General features: G+C 43.2%; 1 protein-coding gene across 10 annotated transcripts in view; it reads right to left on the bottom strand.

Annotated features, from left to right (window-relative positions):
- TSPOAP1 (TSPO associated protein 1) overlaps window positions 1–20,289 on the bottom strand; it is a 376,947-nt gene that overhangs the window by 309,458 nt on the left and 47,200 nt on the right. Inside the window, exon 1 of one of the 10 annotated variants that reach the window (XM_077480685.1) lies at window positions 17,252–18,282. The exons of the other annotated variants lie outside the window; for them this stretch is intronic. Within the exon in view, the coding sequence (XP_077336811.1) occupies window positions 17,252–17,887 (636 nt within the window). The 5' untranslated portion in view covers window positions 17,888–18,282. Of the gene's footprint in view, window positions 1–17,251; window positions 18,283–20,289 lie in introns of those variants that run through there. 10 annotated transcript variants of the gene reach the window in all.

The raw sequence follows: 20,289 nt of genomic DNA, 5'->3' as shown, positions 1-20,289 counted from the left end.
GTGTGTGTCTCCATCCATCCATCCCTGTGTGTGTGTGTCTCCATCCATGTGTGTGTGTGTGTGTGTGTGTGTGTGTGTGTGTGTGTGTGTGTGTGTGTGTGTGTGTGTGTGTCCATCCTACCTGTGTCCCGAGCCTTTGTCCCGAGCCTCCGTCCCGTGCCTTGCCTCCTTGCCTCCGTCCCGTGCCGTGCCTCCTTGCCGCCGTGCCTTGCCTCCGTCCCGTGTCGTGCCTTGCCTTGCCTCCGTCCCGTCCCGTCCCGTGCCGTGCCTTGCCTTGCCTCCGTCCCGTGCCCTCTTCGTCGGCGCCTCGGCGGCCATTGTAAAATTCAAAAGCCTCCGCCTTCGCCTGTGATAGGCGGAACACTGAATTTCCCAGCAGCCTGTGTTCCGCCTATCACGGACATCGTATCATCCTCGTCCGTAGTACGAGGATGATACGATGTCCGTGATAGGCGGAACACAGGCTGCTGGGAAATTCAGTGTTCCGCCTATCACAGGCGAAGGCGGAGCCGGAGGCGCGGCTTTTGAATGATAGAATGGCCGCTGTCTGTCTGCTCGACACGCTGATCGAGCGGGCAGACAGCGATGACTCGAGTATAAGCCGAGGGGGGCACTTTCAGCCTCAAAAAAGAGGCTGAAAATCTCGGCTTATACTCGAGTATATACGGTATATCTTTTCATGTGACAACACTGAAAAAATGACACTTTGCTAGAAAGTAAAGTAGTGAGTATACAGCTTGTATAACAGTGTACATTTTCTGTCCCCTCAAAATAACTCAACACACAGCCATTAATGTCTAAACTGCTGACAACAAAAGTGAATACACCCCTAAGTGAAAAGGTCAAAACTGGGCCCAAAGTGTCAATATTTTGTGTGGCCAATTTCCAGCACTGCCTTAACCCTCTTGGGCATGGAGTTCACCAGAGCTTCCATGACGACATCACGGAGCTGGTGGATGTTAGAGACCTTGTGCTCCGCCACCTTTCGTTTGAGGATGCCTCACAGATGCTCATTAAGGGTTAGGTCTGGAGACATGCTTGGCCAGTCCATCACCTTTACCTTCAGTTACTTTAGCAAGGCAGTGGTCATCTTGGAGGTATGTTTGGGGGCGTTATGTTGGAATACTGCCCAATCTCTGAAGGGAGGGGATCATGCTCTGCTTCAGTATATCACAGTACATGTTGGCATTTATGGTTCCCTCAATGAATTGTAGCTCCCCAGTGCTGGCAGCACTCATGCAGTCTCAGACCACGACACTCCCACCACCATGCTTCACTGTAGGCAAGACACACTTGTCTTTGTAGTCCTCATCTGGTTTCCGCCACACACACTTAACACCATCTGAACCAAATAAGTTTATCTTGGTCTCATCAGACCACAGGACATGGTTCCAGTAATCGTAATAGTTTGCAGGCTTTCTTGTGCATCATCTTTAGAGGAGGCTTCCTTCTGGGACAACAGCCATGCAGACCAATTTGATGCAGTGTGCGGCGTATGGTCTGAGCACTGACAGGCCGACAACCCCCCACCCCTTCGACCTCTGCAGCAATGCTAGCAGCACTTGTACATCTATTTCCCAAAGATAACCTCTGGATATGACACGTTCACTCAACTTCTTTGGTAGACCTTCTTTGGCAATCTTCTTATAGCCTAGGTCAGTGATGGCGAACCTTGGCACCCCAGATGTTTTGGAACTACATTTCCCATGATGCTTATGCACTCTGCAGTATAGTGGAGCATCATGGGAAATGTAGTTCCAAAACATCTGGGGTGCCAAGGTTCGCCATCACTGGCCTAGGTCATCTTTATTTAGAGCAACAATTCTTTTTTTCAGATCCTCAGAGTTCTTTGCCATGAGGTACCATGTTGAACGTCCAGTCACCAGTAAGAGTGAGAGCGATAACATCAAATTTAACACACCTGCTCCCCATTCGCACCTGAGACCTTGTAACACTAAAGAGTTACATGACACCAGGGAGGGGAAATGGCTAATTGGGCCTAATTTGGACATTTTCACTTAGGGGTGTACTGACTTTTATTGCCAGCAGTTTAGTCATTTGTTTTAGTTAGTGTGTTGAGTTATTTTGAGGGGACAGCACATTTATGGGAAATTTACACTGTTATACAAGCTATACCCTCACTACTACTACATTGTAGCAAAGTGTCATTTCTTCAGTGTTGTCACATGAAAAGATAATAAAATATTTACAAAAATGTGAGGGGTGTACTCACTTTTATGAGATACGGTAATATCGATATATATATTTTTGCAACCTAATATAATCACAATAATAAAAAAATAAAAAAATCAGTTCTAATGTCTGATTTTAGGATTAAATGTGTATTTGCTTCCCCTGGTAAATAAAGGTCAGTACATTGAGCCAAATCCAAGGCAGGTTTTTGTACAATATAGATTATTCAGTGTGTAGCCAGGTGATGGACTAAAGAAATTGAGGACACTTTCTGCTATGTTTAATGTTGCTGCACTATCCCCTCTAGCCAGCAAAGGGAGAACACTAGCCAGAAAAGCCTATGGATTCCTATGAAGAACACTGAGGATGATGGAATTAAAATCGAGGACAGCAGTCCTGGAATGAGATTCATGGATTCTTTCAAATTCCCAAGAGCACCCTGAGGCAGTAGGTGAGTGGTGGAATAGCTTTTTACCAAACTGCTGTTCCCTTAAAATCAGTGACCCATCAGATTAGGTAACTGAAGTGATATTCCATCAGCTGCACATGTGTCCACCGCTACCAGCTTTGCTCATCTGACAGAACACCCGCAGTAAGAACAAGCGGGTGGATATCGTACTATACCCAGCTAAATCTTGAATTTCAGAGTAATTTTAGCAATAAAGTGAGCGTATATAAATCAATATAGTATGTTAAAGCGGTGTTGTACTCACATTTTTAAAACCTCACAAGCCATAGTGTTTCTCCCAAAGATGCCAAAACGAACCTTTATAAAAATCCGATCGCCGTAATTAACTTTTAATTTACATTTCAATGGTGACTTCCGGGCTCCCCTCCCGTGGGAGTAGGTGTGATTATCGCCTTTCCCCGGCTCCGCAAAGTCCCCTGGGAGGTTTCTCACATTGTTCCCATGAATCAGTGGGGAACGCTGTCCTGCCAAAATATCGTGAGATTTTAGCGTCACATGATGCCGGTCATGCGACGAGGACATCTCAGAAGGCACCATTTTACGGCGCTGCTCACTGCTATCATTGAGCATGCGCAGGATCGAGCAGTGAATGCTGGGACCACAGCATCACCACATCCCGGAAGGAAATGCTTGTGGGCTTCAAATGCCCACAAGCAATATGGAAACAGCCGGCATGAAGTTTTAAAACTGTTTCTTCCACATGAAATTAGCAAGCCGGGGAGTAAAAAAGCCACAAGTAGTGAGTAAAAAAAACACATTAGTAAACGCATAACAAAGACACAGGAAAAAAAAAAAAAAGGATTCGGCAGCGTAATCCCATTTTAACATCTGTGATGCTGTTTGAATGTTAAATTTTGAAAGAAGCTGGACACCAATAGTAGGAAGGTGGCGGAGGCCATGTTGGTACACCCCGCACTGCTCAGGGCTAAACCTTTAGGCTTTCAAAATGTAACATCCAAACAGCATCACAGATGATAATACACTACATTTATATACGCTCACTTTATTGCTAGAATTACTGTCAAATTTAAGACGTAGCTTGGTGTAGTAAGATATTCACTGCCTTCTTCTGACTGCAGGTGTTCTGTCAGATGAGCAAACCTGGTAGCAGTGGATGCATGCGCAGCTGAAAACATCACTTCTGTTATCTAATCTGACGGGTCGCCGATTCTAACAGGACACCGTACACACTGCTTCCTCTTTGCAGCACGGAAGCCAAAGAGTACACATTGGTCCTGGTGTACACGGATTATCCTCAAGGCGAGTGACCAGAACCTGAGACCTAGGGATGGTGACACCCGGGCTGCCCATCACAGTGATCACATCTGCAGCGCTACTTCAGGTAGAATGGAGTACGCTCTCACGTTCTACTTTCCACTGGTGATCACTGTAGAATCATTCTGTAGAGAGACCAAGGGGCCCCTACTACAGTGAGAGTTCCCCACTGCATCATAGAGGCTGGTAAGAAGGCTGACTGCCCATTGTTCACTGCTAGCGGGGACTGAGTTACAGGAGGCAGGTCATCAGTATAATGCACCTCACACCTTTGGTGCACTTATACTGCATGCTGGTTTATTAAAACTGTTAAGTACACAAATTCTTCTTAAAGGGCCCCAACAATAGCCAGGAGGAAGACTGACAAAAAACTGTCCCTCCCGTAAAACCATCCAGCAAGTCCTTTTTGTTCCCTTCTTCCATTTTCTTAATTTTTATGGACAGTGCCTACCCAGTCGGTTTAGGCTTAGCATAGCCACCTCTAGTGCACACCAGCAGTATAGTCCCAGCAATTTGTTAGCTCAAGCTTCATTAGTGCTTACTGTTGCACTTCATTTAGCGCTGCTACGTTTTATCTGACCTGGGCATTACACATAATTTTATGCTTAGCCCTTACTGCCAACCACTTTGTATGCTGAACTGTGTTACCACAATTGCCAATCTATTTGAATTTGCTTGGTTAACAACTTTACTGAGTAATAATACATTAAGATTTCCTTTGCTAACTGGTTGGTGCCTGCTTTTGATATAACACTATTATCGGGTGATGGCAACATCATTTCGTTAAAGGTCTTCTTTATTGTAATGCAAGAACACTCTGGGGTTGCTTTACTAAAATTGAAGAGCGCTAAATCTGGTGTAGCTGTGCATGGTAGCCAATCGGCTTATAACTTCAGCTTAGATGGACACATGGAGCTGTGACTCGGCTTGGGTGCCCCATAGCAAGCTGCTTGCTGTGGGGGCACTCAACAGGAGGGAGGTCCAGAAACAGCAACGAGGGACCCAAGAAGAGGAGGATCCAGGCTGCTCTGTGCAAAACCAACCGCACAGAGGAGGGAAGTATAACAGGTTTGTTATATAAAAAAAAAAAAAAAAAAAAAAAAACACATAACATAAGGACTTTACAATCACTTTAAGCTTTGATAAAAAAAATTTTTTAAAAATAAATAAACACACAGAAGCTGATTGGTTTCAATTAGGATTGTCCCCATACCACTTTAAGACCAAGTACAAGTACCACTACTTTTTACCTATACTTTTTTTTTTTTTATGTCATGCAGTGACAGTTTTCAAAAACAAATTACAACTGCAAAGTGTCCACTGTTTAATATACAGGGCACTTTAACCCCCTTCCTGCCCAAGCCAATTTTCAGCTTTCAGTGCCATCACACTTTGAATGATAATTGCGCACTGTGCAGTCATGCTAAACTGTACCCAAATAAACATTTTTACAATTTTTTCACACAAATAAAGATTCTATTTATTAAATCACCTCTGGGTTTCTCTCTTTTTTTTTTTTTTTTTTTTTAAGCAAAAAATAAAAAAGTCTTAGTTCCTAATCAGAAAATTAAGTACTTTTGTCGCCTTCACTGATGTGCGCCAACGAGGCTGCACTGATGAGGAGACACTAATAAGCAGCACTGATAGGACTGGGTGGCACTGATGAGGAGGCACCAATATGCAGCACTGATCTGATGGGTGGCAGTTTGGTACTGATAAGCACTGCAGCACCGATAGGTGGCACTAAGATGCAGCACCAATGCAGTGAGGGAAAAAAGTATTTGCTAGCCTACTGATTTTGTACGTTTGTCCACTGAAAATGAAATGATCGTTCTATAATTTTAATGGTAGGTTTATTTTAACAATGAGAGACAAAACAATAACCAGAAAAAACGCATTTCAAAAAAGTTATAAATTGACTTGCATTTTAAAGAGTGAAATAAGTATTTGACCTCTTTGCAAAACATGAATTAGTATTTGGTGGCAAAACCCTTGTTGGCAATCACAGAGGTCAGATGTTTTGTGTGTGCAAACCTGGTGGCCAGCTACATCCCAGGAGGGATTTTGTCCCACTTCTCTTTGCAGCATCATGCATCACATTTCCCATTACTGCTTCATCCTCTCCAAGAGATTAAAGTTTCCAGGCCGACGTTTGGTAACTCGAACCTTCAGGTCCCTCCACTTATTTTCTATGGTATTAAGGTCTGGAGACTGCCTAGGCCACACCAGGACCTTAATGTGCTTCTTCATGAGCCACTCCTTTGTTGCCTTGTCCACGGGTTGTGGGTTCGTTGTCATGCTGGAATACCTATCCACGACCCATTTTCAATGTCCTGGTTGAGGGAAGGAGGTTCTCACCCAAGATTTGACAGTACGTGGCCCCATCCATCACCCCTTTGATGAAGTTATCCTGTCCCCTTAGCACAAAAACAACCCCAAAGCATAATGTTCTCACCTCCATGTTTGACTGTGGGGATGGTGTTCTTGGGGTCATAGGTAGCATTCCTCCTCTAAACATGGGGAGTTGAGTTGATGCCAAAGAGCTCAATTTTGATCTAATCTGACCACAACACTTTCACTCAGTTCTCCTCTGAATCATTCAGATGTTCATTAGCAAAACATGTGCTTTCTTGAGCAGGGGGACCTTGTGGGCGCTGCAGGATTTCAGTCCTTCACGGCGTAGTGTTACCAATTGTTTTCTTTGCGACTATGGTCCCAACTGCCTTGAGATCATTGACAAGATTCTCACGTGTAATTCTGAGCTGATTGCTCACCGTTCTCATGATCATTGAAACTCCAGGAGGTGAGATCTTGCACAGAGCCCCAGACCGAGGGAAATTGACAGTTATTTTGTGTTTCTTCCATTTGCGAATAATCACACCAACTGTTGTCACCTTCTCACCAAGGTGCTTGGTGATGGTCTTGTAGCCCATTCCAGCCTTGTGTAGGTCTACAATCTTGTCCCTGACATCCTTGGACAGCTATTTGGTCTTGGCCATGTTGGAGAGATTGGAAAGTGATTGATTGATTGTTTCTGTGGGCAGGTGTCTTTTATACAGGTAACAAGCTGAGATTATGAGCACTCACTTTATGGTAGGGGATCAAATCCTTATTTCATTCATTAAAATGCAAATCAATTTATAACTTTTTTGAAATACCCTTTTATGGATATATATTTTTTTGCCATTCTGTCTCTCACTGTTAAAATAAGCCTACTATTAAAATTATAGACTGATCATTTCTTTGTCAGTTGTCAAACATACAAAATCAGCAGGGAATCAAAGACGTTTTCCCCTCACTGTAGGTGGCACCGATTATGCAGCACTGATAGATGGCACTGACTGATGGCTGCCACTTATGGGCACTGATTAGCAATTGTTGGCCTGGCATAATACTATATGCTGTGACACCCATCATGGTACACCTTGCTCTCGGCTACAGTAAACAGCAGTGGACATCTTGTTACACCCAGCCCCAACTACATGGGCTGGGTGTAACAAGATGTTCGTTGCTGGCTTACTGCAGCCGAGTGCAAGGTGTACCAAGATGGGCATCGGGATGTTCAGCCTCTGACGGAGACATGGATTGTCACTTCCATTAAGGAATGTGACAACCCTCATCATCGATTTTGATGGAACATGCAGCTGCGCCCTGCACCCCTGCCCTGGCCAGCTCACCTTCTGCTGCTGCCAGCCTGTTGAGGACTCGCTCTCCGCTTCACACTCTCCACCCACTGACTTCTGGTTGTGAGCAATGCCACTTCTTCATTGCTAGGCATCGGATTAGGCATCGGCGCAAATGTTCTGTGTCAGTGCAAACCTAGATTCTATACAGAGCTGCACCAGATTTTGCACTCTCCGGTTTTAGTAAATCAACCCCATTGTATACAGCAGGCATAATAAGGTGCAACATCCCACCTTTTAAATACCACCCATTTCCTCATTGCACAGTTACTGAATATATAAAAAGTTCACCTTAAGTGATGTCAGGAGATGTCTGCTTTCATCAAGAGGGTGCCTCACTTTCCAATTTGGATGGTTTCATTTTTTAACATCTGTAGAATGTAGCAGAAATATCACCCTCATTGCAGCAGTCTTTCTCCAAGAAAGACAGTCATCTAGGGCTCTACACTTGCTTTGCCATTTAAGGCTGGGTTCACACCGCTGCGGGGGGAGAACCGGATGTGATTCGCACAGCAAATCACATCCGATCTCCGTAGCGCTGCGAGTTCAGCCATACAGATAGTATGGCTGAACTCGCAGCGGTCCCGCAGCAAACTCGCACGGGACCCTTTTTTGGGTCCGCAACGGAATCGGATCGCATGGGGGTTCACACCATGCGATCCGATTCCTGTGCGAGTCGGCAGATCGCACTGCGATATGCCGACGGATCTGGGGGTGTCATTAACATAACATTGACACCCCCAGCCGTCCGCATAGGGCAGTGTGAACTGCCGGCGGGAGGTATGCGATGCGGGAAAACGCCGCGGATTCGCGGCGTTCCCGCATCGCAGCAATGTGAACCTGGCCTAAAGGATAATTCACATTCAGATCGCTCTTCAGAGCCATAAAAAGGTGGTGAGGAACATGGTGAAAGAGTTGAGGGGCGCTAAAAACATGGCTCAACTATAGGGGTTTACACCCCCTCCCCCAAAATGGCAAACGTAAACAAGACCTTAGGGTTATTTCAAACACGCTTCAGCTTGTACAAGAGCACTTTGAATAGTAAGATTTTACAAAGCATTTGCAGAGCTTTCAGTAAGCTTTTAAAAGTACCATTCGTAAATGTTGAACACAGGTCCTAATGGGACTGCTGATTGACACTTCTTAAAGCTTGTTAAAAGTTTGCTGATGCTTGCTAGCAGCTTGTTTAAAGTGCACTAAATCTGCACTATTAAGTTCGGTGTGTAACATTTCCAAACTGGAGCTGAAGGGCACTTTAAAAGCTTAGAGAAAACTGCTTGAAGTCTACAAAAAGCTTGAGAAAATTTTCATAAAAGCTTGCCATTTACACTGAATCCCATGTGAAACAGAACTTGCTACATGTTGCCATTACAATCCCCAGGAGATGCAGGCGGCCACTGGTGATTCAGGTCCTCCCAGCTTCCAATCCTAACCAAAATATCACTTTTGGGTGCATGGCATATTGCCAACTTTCTTTTTTCTTTCCTTTTACTACCAGTTGAATTGAATACAACCATTAAATACTGTAGATGGAAAACCCGAGGCCTCAAGGGGGCTTAACTTATCAGACTTTACTGCCACATCAATTGGGATGCTCATGTAGTTAAAGACATAGTACATTTTATATTAAAAACACATTCAGACCTATTATAGGTCATAAAATTAGTGCCACTGTACATTAATTTTTAACTGCAATCAATTCTCTACAATAGATTATTTCCATATAGGTAAAATACATAACTTTTGCTTATTATACCATGGTGGTCTGTGGCGCATAATCCTCATCACGCAACGCATTTCCCATTACTGCTTCATCAGGACAGAAGAAGAGAAATTGCGGTTGTACCTGTAAGGGCACAGAAAGCAGATTTATTTTTGGCCTACATAGATCATCATGCTTGGCCTCTGGGTGTTGTCTCAATGCCAGTCCAGGGATCTCTCTACACAAGTTACATTGGTATATTGTGTGGTGGACCATTATTATTACATTGGATTAATATGTGAAAAAACATGTTAATGATAACCCAATGTGAAAAAACATGTTAATGATAAGCCAAATGCCTTCTGTGTCCATAATTACCACTGCGATTTCTCCTCTGCTGTCCTGATGAGGCAGTTATGGGTATAAATGTGTTTTTAATATAAAATGATGAAATAAATTATTTAATGTTTGTAACTATATGAACGTTCCCAATTAATGTGCCAGTAAAGTCCAAGAAGTTAAAGTTTGGGGCTTCAGGTTTTGCTATAGAGATATTGAGCATGTGGCACTTAAGTAGTTATTTATACTAACTGGTTATTTATACTAAACTGTAGGTGGAAGAGTAACACATTCCCCTCTAGGTGTTTTCCATTTAGCATTAAAAAACAAAAAATTGTTCGAGTTTCTTCTGTACATTGGCATAAAGTGAACACAGTTCCTATAGATACCCTTGTTATTCAAAGGATGAATGTGAACGCAAAGATATGGGGCCCGCCATTGTTTTTCGGCTTTTAAAAGGTGTAAACCATGGCACCATCATCCTCATTCTGGCTTCTATACTCCGTGACCTGGGACAAGCTGGCAACCAGTGAAGCCTGAGTCCAGCATCCCATCGTGAATGGTTGATTCTGTTCAGGGGCTCACAATGTCAGCCAGGATAACAGTCTTGAAGGTTGCAGATTTAAAAAGTCCATTTGGCTCAGCTTGCCTCCCCCTGCTTAACCATTCACAAAGCACAGGTTGTGAAGACGCTGTGGCTGTGCTTTGTGAATGGCTAAGCAAAGGGAAGGGGACGGAGGCACCACACCACATCTACTGTCTGAAATAAAAACAGTTTTAATGTGGCTGGGAGCAACTCGCTAAGTAAGGGTTAAACAGACTTATTTTAGCAATAAATGTATTACTTTTACAAAACCAAAAAGAATTTCAAAAGTGTAAAAATCACTGTGCCTGGAGTTGGGCTTTATGTAAATCAGAGGCAGAATGACTTCACCACAAACTAACCAAACATACGCATGGCTTCTGCCACTGCTTACAAGCATTATATACTGGAGTAGGATCAGCTAGTACTGTAACCTTGAAGTTGCCCTGTAGTAAGTACGGCATCATATTAAAATTGTGTATTTCAGGTATTTACAATGGATTACATGAAAGAGACCATTCCAAGCAGGCAGTCATGGATGGCACATTTAACAAAATATAAATTGCCAGATAATTAAAAAAAGCCCTGAACCTACATTAGCAGACCCATCCTTTTCCAACTTCCCAAACAGGAAAAAAAAAAAAAATATATATATATATATATATATATATTTTTTTTTTTTTTTTTTATATATATAGTTTAGTTTATACAGTATAATAAATAAATCATTCTGCAACAAGTCTGCAGTCATCCAGTATTTGCAAACAATGTCAAGATAATTTCACAAGGTACAAAAATTATGACCAATGTAAGGGTCAGCAAACTAGATTTTTTTTATGACAGAATTTAGAAAAAACTCTGCATCAGTGGCGGCTGCTCATGCAGAACGCAGGGGCGTCATCCCCCTAATCCATGCATCTGGCCCCTAATTAGAAGCACATCATTAGAGCCAGAGCTTTAAAGTGGTTGTAAACCCTTACAACACACTTTGACCTACAGGTAAGCCTAGATTAAGGTTTACCTGTAGGTCCAAGAAATATCTCCTAAACCTATAAGGTTTAAGAGATATTTACCGAAAGACAGGCACCGCTGTCTACTGCGCATACACCGTAGACAGCGGCGCGCAGGCGCACTGAGCGCTCCGCCATCAACGGCGATATGCCGCGCATGGCGGCTCCCGTGCGCATGCGCGGGAGTGACGTTATTGCGGCTTCGCCGAATGACAGCGGCAGAGCGGTGAGACCCACCGAGAAGATGGATGCGCCGGACTACAGGGGACAGCGGTGACATCGCTGGCTCCTGTGTCAGGTAAGTGACACATAATGGACTACTATGCGATGCATAGTAGTCCATTTTGCTTTGCCTTTGCAGGGAATGAAAGAGGAAGTCAACTCATCAGGGTTTATTTCCTCTTTAATTGGCTTCAAAAAGGGTGGGCTCTGGACGCAGAGCACTGTGCCCTGAGACCAACCAGTTGTGTGACAGAGAATAATATTCACTAATGTCTCAAGTTTCTCCTTACGTCCAATCAGAAAGCGGGTCCTGAGACCCGAATGGCTGGGAGTCATAAGACCCAAGTGGCCCCAGGTCCTAAGTCCTGATTTGTTGGCAGAAGCGAGCACTTGGACTCGGGAGGAGATGTAGAGGGGGGAGCTGCAACCTGAATGGGGTAAGTGCAGGGTCTGGCAGGGGGCCTGGTGGGTGACTGGCAAGCGATACGGAGATCGAGCTATGGAGGGGAAGCAGGGATCGATCAAGCGAGCACTGGTGGGAGGGTGGTGGTTTGGTTGGTTGGCTGGCTGACTGGCTGCGGGGGCCGGGGCCAACCCACCCCCAAGAAAACTGAACACCAGCCACCATTGTTCTGTATTCAAAATTATTCAGAGAATGCCCTTTTCAGTTCTACGTCTCCTTGCCCAATGTATCAATAATATGTGGGCAAGGATCATTAATTGTTGGTTGTGTCCAAAGGTAAAGTCATTTTTTAATTTCTTCAATTTCTAAAAACTGGTGACAAAAAAATTTCAACTTCAAGAAACACGCCATTCCTCTTACTAAATACCTTGGAATTTCTATTTTCCAAAAAGGGGTAATTTGGGGGGTATATGTACTGTCCTGGCATTTTCTGGCCTCAAGAAATGAGATGGATTTTCATAAATACAGTATCGCACAAAAGTGACTACACCCCTCACATTTTTGTAAATATTTTGATATCTTTTCATGCGACAACACTGAAGAAATTACACTTTGCTACAATGTAAAGGAGTGTTCGTACAGCTTGTATAACAGTGTAAATTTGCTGTCCCCTCAAAATAACTCACACTGCCATTTGGCCACTTTCACACTAAGGCGCTGGCCGAGCGCCACTAAAACGACGGTAAAGCACCGCTAAAACTAGCAGCACTTTACCGTCGTTTTAGTGGCGCTTAACCCCCGCTAGCAGCCGAAAAAGAGTTAAAAGCACCCGCAAAGTGCTGCTGTTGCAGCGCTTTGCAGGTGCTTTGGCATCGCTGGCCATTGATTTGAATGGCAGGGTTGGTTTAAGAGCGGTGTGTGCACCGCCCCAAAGATGCTGCTTGCAGGACTTTTTTTCCTGTCCTGCAAGCGCACCGTACCAGTGTGAAAGCACTCGGGCTTTCCCAGTGGGGCGGCAGTTTACAGGCGCTATTGTTAGCGCAAAAACGCCTGTAAAAAAAGTCTAAACCTCTGGCAAAACAAAACAGAGTACACCCCTAAGTGAAAATGTCCAAATTGGGCCCAAAGTATCAATATTTTGTGTTGTCACCATTATTTTTAAGCATTGTCTTAACCCTCTTGGGCATGGCGTTCACCAGTGCTTCACAGGTTGCCCCTGGAGTCCTCTTCCACTCAGTGGAGGTGCGTCCATAAAGGGCGCAGGGGCACTGCCCGCTCTCTCCTGTCACCTCTCCCCATTGCATTGCATGAATCCATCTATGGTCGCCACTGCCGCCTCCTATTCAGGTGTCTGGCCCCTTGTCGGGCGCCGGAAACCTGAATTACAGGGGCGGTTTTTTTTTTGTTTTGTTTTTGGAAGAGCATGATTACAGCCGTGGGCTCCAATAGGCTTTCAAAATGGTAAACAGCGGGCGCAATGCTGTGTGTTCGCTGTTTACTCAGTGTTGTGTTAGAAAAGTGAATAAATTGCTTTCCCAACACTAAATCGCCTCTCAGGTGATCAGTTCTGGTTACCTGTCACCTGATTGGCTGAAACAACAGGCGCTGTGATTGGACACCTGATAGAGAGGACCAGAGACACCAAGGAGCATGGATGTGGAGAACGCCACCGTGACCTGCTGAGAGACAGGTAAGTCCCGAATTTGTTTGCCGCCGCCGCCCCCCCCCCCCCCCAAAAAAAAATAAAAAACAGCACCAGCCGCCACTGCTTCTACTCCTCCATGATGATATCACGGAGTTGGCGAATGTTTGAGGCCTTGCGCTCCCCCACCTTCAGTTTGAGGATGCCCCAAAGATGCTCAATAGGGTTTAGGTCTGGAGACATGCTTGGTCAGTATATCACCTTTACCTTCAGCTTCTTTAGCAAGGCAGTGGTGGTCTTGGAGGTGTGTATGGGGTCGTTATGTAGGAATACTGCCCCGCGGCCCAGTCTCTGAAGGGTGGGGATACTGCTCTGCTTCAGTATGTCACAGTACATGTTAGCATTCATGGTTCCCTCAATGAAGACAACCTCTAGATAGGACACTGAGCATGTGCACTCAACTTCCTTGGTCGATCATGGCGAGGCCTGTTCGGAGTGGAACATGTCCTGTTAAACCACTGTATGGTCTCTTGGCCACCGTGCTGCAGCTCAGTCTCAGGGTCTTGGAAATCTTATAGCCTAGGCCATCTTGTTGTAGAGCAACAATTCTTTTTTCAGATCCTCAGGTTCTTTGCCATGAGGTGCCATGTTGCAATTCCAGTGACCAGTATGAGAGAGTGATAACACCAAATTTAACACACCTGCTCCCCATTCACAGACCTTGTAACACTAATGGGTCACAGGACACCGGGGAGGAAAAATGGCTAATAGGGCCCAATTTGGACATTTTCACTTAAGGGTGTACTCACTTTTGATAAAAAAAATTAATTTGGGCACAGTGTTGCAGGACTGCACCATTGCCATTCAAATTGTGACCGCGCTGAAAGCTGAAAATTGGCCTGGGCAGGAAGTGGGTGAAAGTGTCCGGTTTTGAAGTGATTAAACAAGATAAGGCTTTTTGTCAGATCTTGTGTTGGGACTCAGCACAGTCCCAAAGCACCTGGTATGAACAGGCCCTGCGAGGTCAATCTAGTGAACTTTCTTTTTCATGCCCTTTTGACCGCTTGCCGACTGCCTCACGCCGATATACGTTGGCAGAAGGGCTCGTACATGCAAACTAATGTACCTGTACGTTGTCCTTTAAGAGGCGGCCTGCGGGCGCGTGCCCGTGGCAAGCTTCGTGGGTCGGGTCGCAGGTCCCGCGGACTCTATGCCCGCAGGAATACCCGCGATCGTCTCACGGAGAGGAAGAACGGGGAGAGGCTAATGTAAACAAACATCTCCCCCATTCTGCCTAGTGACAGGGATTGGGAGCAGAGATCAGTGACACGCGTAGCCACGTCCCCCCCCCCCCCCCCCAGTTAGAATCAATCCCCAGGACATACTTAACCCCTACACTGCCAGTGTCATTTACACAGGAATCAGTGCATTTGTATAGCACTGATTGCTGTATAAATGACAATGGTCCCAAAAAAAAAGTGTCAAAAATGTCCAATGTGTCCGCCATAATTTCGCAGTCACGATAAAAATCGCTGATTGCCACCAATATTAGTAAAATAAAAATTTTTTAATAAAAATTCCATAAAACTATCCCCTATTTTGTAAACGCTATAACTTTTGCACAAACCAATGCACTTATTGCAATTTTTTTTACCAAAAATATGTAGAAGAATATGTATTGGCCTAAACTGAGGGAAAAACATTATTTTTATATATTTGTGGGGGCTATTTATTATAGCAAAATGTAAAAAATAATGCTTTTTTCAAAACTGACGCTTTTTTTTTGTTTATAGCGCAAAAAAAAAAAAAAAAAAACAGCAGAGGTGACCAAATACCACCAAAAGAAAGCTCTATTTGTGGGGAAAAAAAAAGGTCTTTCATTTTGTTTGGGAGCCACGTCGCACGACTGCGCAATTGTTAAAGCGACGCAGTGCTGAATAGCAAAACGCGCTCTGCTTTTTGGCCAGCAAAATGGTCCAGGGCTTAAGTGGTTAAGCACAGATTGCTACAAAAAGCAGGTGATAAGACTGTCATACACATGGACATGACTGTCTGGAAGTCAGTTTGCTGTCATATTTGGCCATCACAATTCACAGCCAAAGACTAAGGCCTCATGCACACTGGATGTTATAATAGTGTTATAAAAATGTCAGTAGCTTTGCAGCGAGTTTTTCAACAGCGTTTATTAGTGTTTACCCGCGTTAGCGTTTTTTTCATTAGATCAAAAACGTTAAATGCTGGTAAACGATGTTTTTGAGCGTTTATCAACATTAGAGCGTCTATACAGCTGAAAAACATCTCTCAGAACCCACTATTTTATTACTGCTTAAAAACGCCACTGCCCAAATTTGCTGCTAACAGCCTATGTGTGCATAGACACATAGGATAACATGATAGAGAGTTTAATGACTGTAGAAAAAACGTTTACAGCCAAAAACAGCTGCTGTACAAATGTCAAAAAACATCTAGTGTGCATGAGGCCTGAGGCTCAAGTTAAAATGTTCACCTCACACATGCCACAGTAGAGACCATCTCATGACTGAGCGTATCATCTGCTGCAGTGATCATCAGCACATATACTATCCGTTATGATGGGGGAAAGTCGTTTTTGAGGATGGGTGACATGAAAAGTGCCTACGTGGAAGAAAGGGAAATGTGAAAATATCCCTTCATAGAACTCTCATATATTGTAAGTATTCTATTAATGAAAATGGAACCCAAGAGTAAAATCTCTATTGTATGAGGTGTGATGGGCAAAGAAAAATGCTTAACAGATATCACATACTAAATAAATACAACCATGTAAAAAAAAAAAAAAAGATAGGATTTGAACAAAAGATTCATAATATAGAGGAAATGGCCTACACATACAGTGTTACCCATATGGGTGTAAATTTAGGTAAAGCATGTTAAGATGAAGCATTTATCTCAATTGTAACAGTTATAGCTCAGATGATGTAAACTTCTGCATAAATATACAGGCTGTACAGAGAACGTATCCTGGCACTATGACATGGCAAATTGGTAGAATGCCGACAACTAAGATCGGTTGCAGGTACCAAAAAAAAAAAAAAAAAAAGACATACAAAATGTATTGACTAACCCATAAGGAATAACAATCAAAAAAACATTTTCTATGCAGGTATTAAAGATGAGGTATGAGACACTCGTAGGTCTTTCAAAGAGATACAGGAGGCCAGGAAGCACCAACAGGTAAAGCTAGTATCTCGGGTGTTGTAAATATGTATTGTATATATGGAAACCTTATCAGGACCTGAATATACACATCTACGTTTCCACTGCACAGATTGGTAGCTAAAATTGCAGGGATGCAAGAGGTTACTGATTTTTTTTAATGGAGCAGGACATTATTTGTGTGTATATATTATACACACACATGGGCTATATACATGATTACACACATACACCAGCATGAGTCAAGATTTTTTTTTTTTTTTTGCTTTTCCAATAAGCTACAGCCAACATAAAAATACATACGCAGCAAAGAAGGATGTGAAAACTTGGAATGATCTTGCTGGGGATAAGAACACAAACTGCTCTCTAAATAGTGCATGCAGCCCTGTCCAGTAAGGAGCAGAGAGCTCTCCATGGTACTGATAGTAACGGGCACGGCTCTCATGCCAGATAAATGGTACGCTAATTATGATATCCAGAAAATGATGGAGGACACAAGTTTTTAGAGTATGATAATGAAGCAAGCCATTCCTACCGTGCAATGTGTATTACACTTTTCTTCATTCTCACACACAGTGTGTACTGGGTTTATTGAGGAATCACCAATACCCGGCCTAATCCCATTTTCTAGAGGGCAGACTGGCATTTTCTGCTCAGCTGTTGGTACGGAAACCGATGTAATGCCCTGAAGCTTAGTCCTAGGCAAACTGGTGACAGAGACATCCAAGCTTGCAGAAATAGCAGACACATTTCCTATTTGCTTGTCAACCAAGATAACACTCTTATAGATGTCAACTGGAGTGACCATGGGCTCCATCAGTGGATCTTTATTAGGAAGTACTGCTCCTTTCAATGCTACATCCGAATGCTCCACGTCCATCAGCTGTTCCACTGGAAAAGCATCGTCTTTCACCAGCACCTCAGGATGCTCCACATCCATCAGTGATTCCGATGGTACCTCACAAGACGAGAACATCACAAGTGGAACCACGCGGTTCGCCAATTCCTTAGCAGCAGTGGCGTCACACTCCTGGCTCTGGATAGCACCAGCCAATAACGGACTGTGCATGAAACTGCACGTTGCTACTGCTTCCAAAACCCATGACTCCTCTGAAGGCTCACTGGCAGTCTGCGTGATACTGTGCTGTCCATCAGCACTCATACACAGCATTATGCAGATGGATGCTCATTGATATTCTCCAAGATATTGAAAAAAAAAAGTCATCAAAAACCCTTAAAAGAGTGGAGCCCCGATTTTACTGAAACGGGTAAAAGCTGCATATTCATTAGATGAATGCTTGCCTGGAAGTCTGCTCTGCTTGGGAAGAAGGTATAAACTGCAGTGCTCCCTGACAGAACATAGCTTAGATATAGCCAATCCATGTTCTTCAAAAATGAAGGAAGGCTGGAAGCATCTTGTACGAATGGTATAGGCTCATCATTTCTCCAGCATGATTCTTTTCTTCATTTCAGCCGTCTCGATTAGCTCTTTTCTAGGGCTTGCTGATGGTCACAAGCAATCTGAGGGAGCTCTGCTTAAAGTTAACTGCATCCTACCTCTGCTAGCTTTTGAAGTCATCAATATTAATAGAGGAGTTAAACCTACCAGATTTGTATTGCAAGCACTGGGCAACCAATGAAAGGAGAGACAGATGGTTGCCATAGAAACTGTGCTAGAATGGAGTGTTTGCTGCCTAATGATGAAAGGTTAGGGTGCTGCTACACAGACATGTCTTAAATGAACCTGAACAAGCTTTGTCCCTAGACAAGAATGACAGTAAACAATCATGTAAGGAAAAGATCATCCGTTTATAATCCACCCACCATTCATAAAAAAAATAAAAAAAAATAAAACACGCTCTCCAGAATATCACTTATAACAGGCATTTAGGAAACTGCATCAGCAAGGAAACATGGGACAGCTTATGATGGTCACACAAATCGTTTTGGCTCAAGAGTGCTCATTTCCAGATAGCTTCCATCTACCTTCTCACAATATGCATGCCCTCAATGAAATGCTACATGGCTGTACATACTTGCTTTATAACGCAACCTTGTATTTACATAATACATATGCCTATTGTTCCAGTATATGTGTATTGTATATTTACACACACACACACACACACACACACATTATACAGCACACCTCTACATCTATATAAATATATATTTATACATTATATATGTACACACGGTATATACATATAATCTGTATATATCTACAGTAAATCTATACAAAACACACATGCTAGAAAGGTTTATCCAACATTTCCTACATGCTGCCTTTTATGCTTTATTATCTATTAACTGAACCCTGGCTTAGATTTTTTCCCCTGCAATCATACACGTTACAGGAAACGCCAGCCTAAGGCACATTCACATCAGCACTGTGAAGCCTGTGTTAATATACACTTCGAGCACATTTCTGAATGCATATGCAGTATCTCACAAACGTACACCCCTCACATTTTTGTAAATATTCTATTAGATCTTTTCATGTGACAACACTGAAGAAATGACACTTTGTAGCAATGTAAAGTAGTGAGTGTACAGCTTGTACAACAGTGTAAATTAGCTGTCCCCTCAAAATAACGCAACACACAGCCATTAAAGTGATTGTAAGGGTTCATTTTTTTTTTTAACCACTTCAGCCCCAGAAGGATTTACCCCCTTCCTGACCAGAGCACTTTTTACAATTTCGCACTGCGTCGCTTTAACTAATTGCGCGGTCATGCAATGCTGTACCCAAACAAAATTTGCATCCTTTTTTTTCCCCACAAATCAAGCTTTCTTTTGATGGTATTTGATTGACTCTGCAATTTTTATTTTTTGCAATATAAACGGAAAAATACCAAAAAAAAATTAAAAATATATATCATTTTCTACTTTTTGTTATAAAAAAAAAAATCCAAGAAACTCAATTTTAGTCATACATTTAGGCCAAAATGTATTTAGCCACATGTCTTTGGTAAAAAAAATGTCAATAAGCGTATATATTTATTGGTTTGCGCAAAAGTTATAGCGTCTACAAACTAGGGTACATTTTCTGGAATTTACACAGTTTTTAGTTTATGACTACCTATCTCATTTCTTGAGGTGCTAAAATTGCAGGGCAGTGCAACACCCCCCCCCCCCCCTCAAATGACTCCATTTTGGAAAGTAGACAACCCAACGAAATTGCTGAGGGGCATGTTGAGCCCTTTGAATATTTAATTTTTTGTCCCAAGGGATTGAATAATGACAAAAAAAAAATGATATATTGCTCACACATGCCATGGTTATATGTTGAATTGCACCCCAAAATACATTTTGCTGCTTCTCCTGAGTACAGGGATACCACGTGTGAGAATTTTTGGGAGCCTAGCTGTGTACGGGGCCCCTGAAAAAAAATCACCGCCTTCAGGATTTCTAAGGGCGTACATTTTTTATCTCACTCCTCACTACCTATCACAGTTTTGAAGGCCTTAAAATGCCAAGATGGCACAACAACCCCCCCCCCCCCCAATGACCCCATTTTGGAAAGTAGACACCCCAAGCTATTTTCTGAGAGGCATGTTGAGTCCATGGAAT

Source organism: Lithobates pipiens, unplaced genomic scaffold, assembly GCF_037356315.1.
Source record: "Lithobates pipiens isolate NorthernLeopardFrog02 unplaced genomic scaffold, aLitPip1_a1.2 Scaffold_16, whole genome shotgun sequence".
In the NCBI taxonomy this organism is placed as follows: domain Eukaryota; kingdom Metazoa; phylum Chordata; class Amphibia; order Anura; family Ranidae; genus Lithobates; species Lithobates pipiens.
This window is presented reverse-complemented; position numbering and strand designations above follow the sequence as displayed.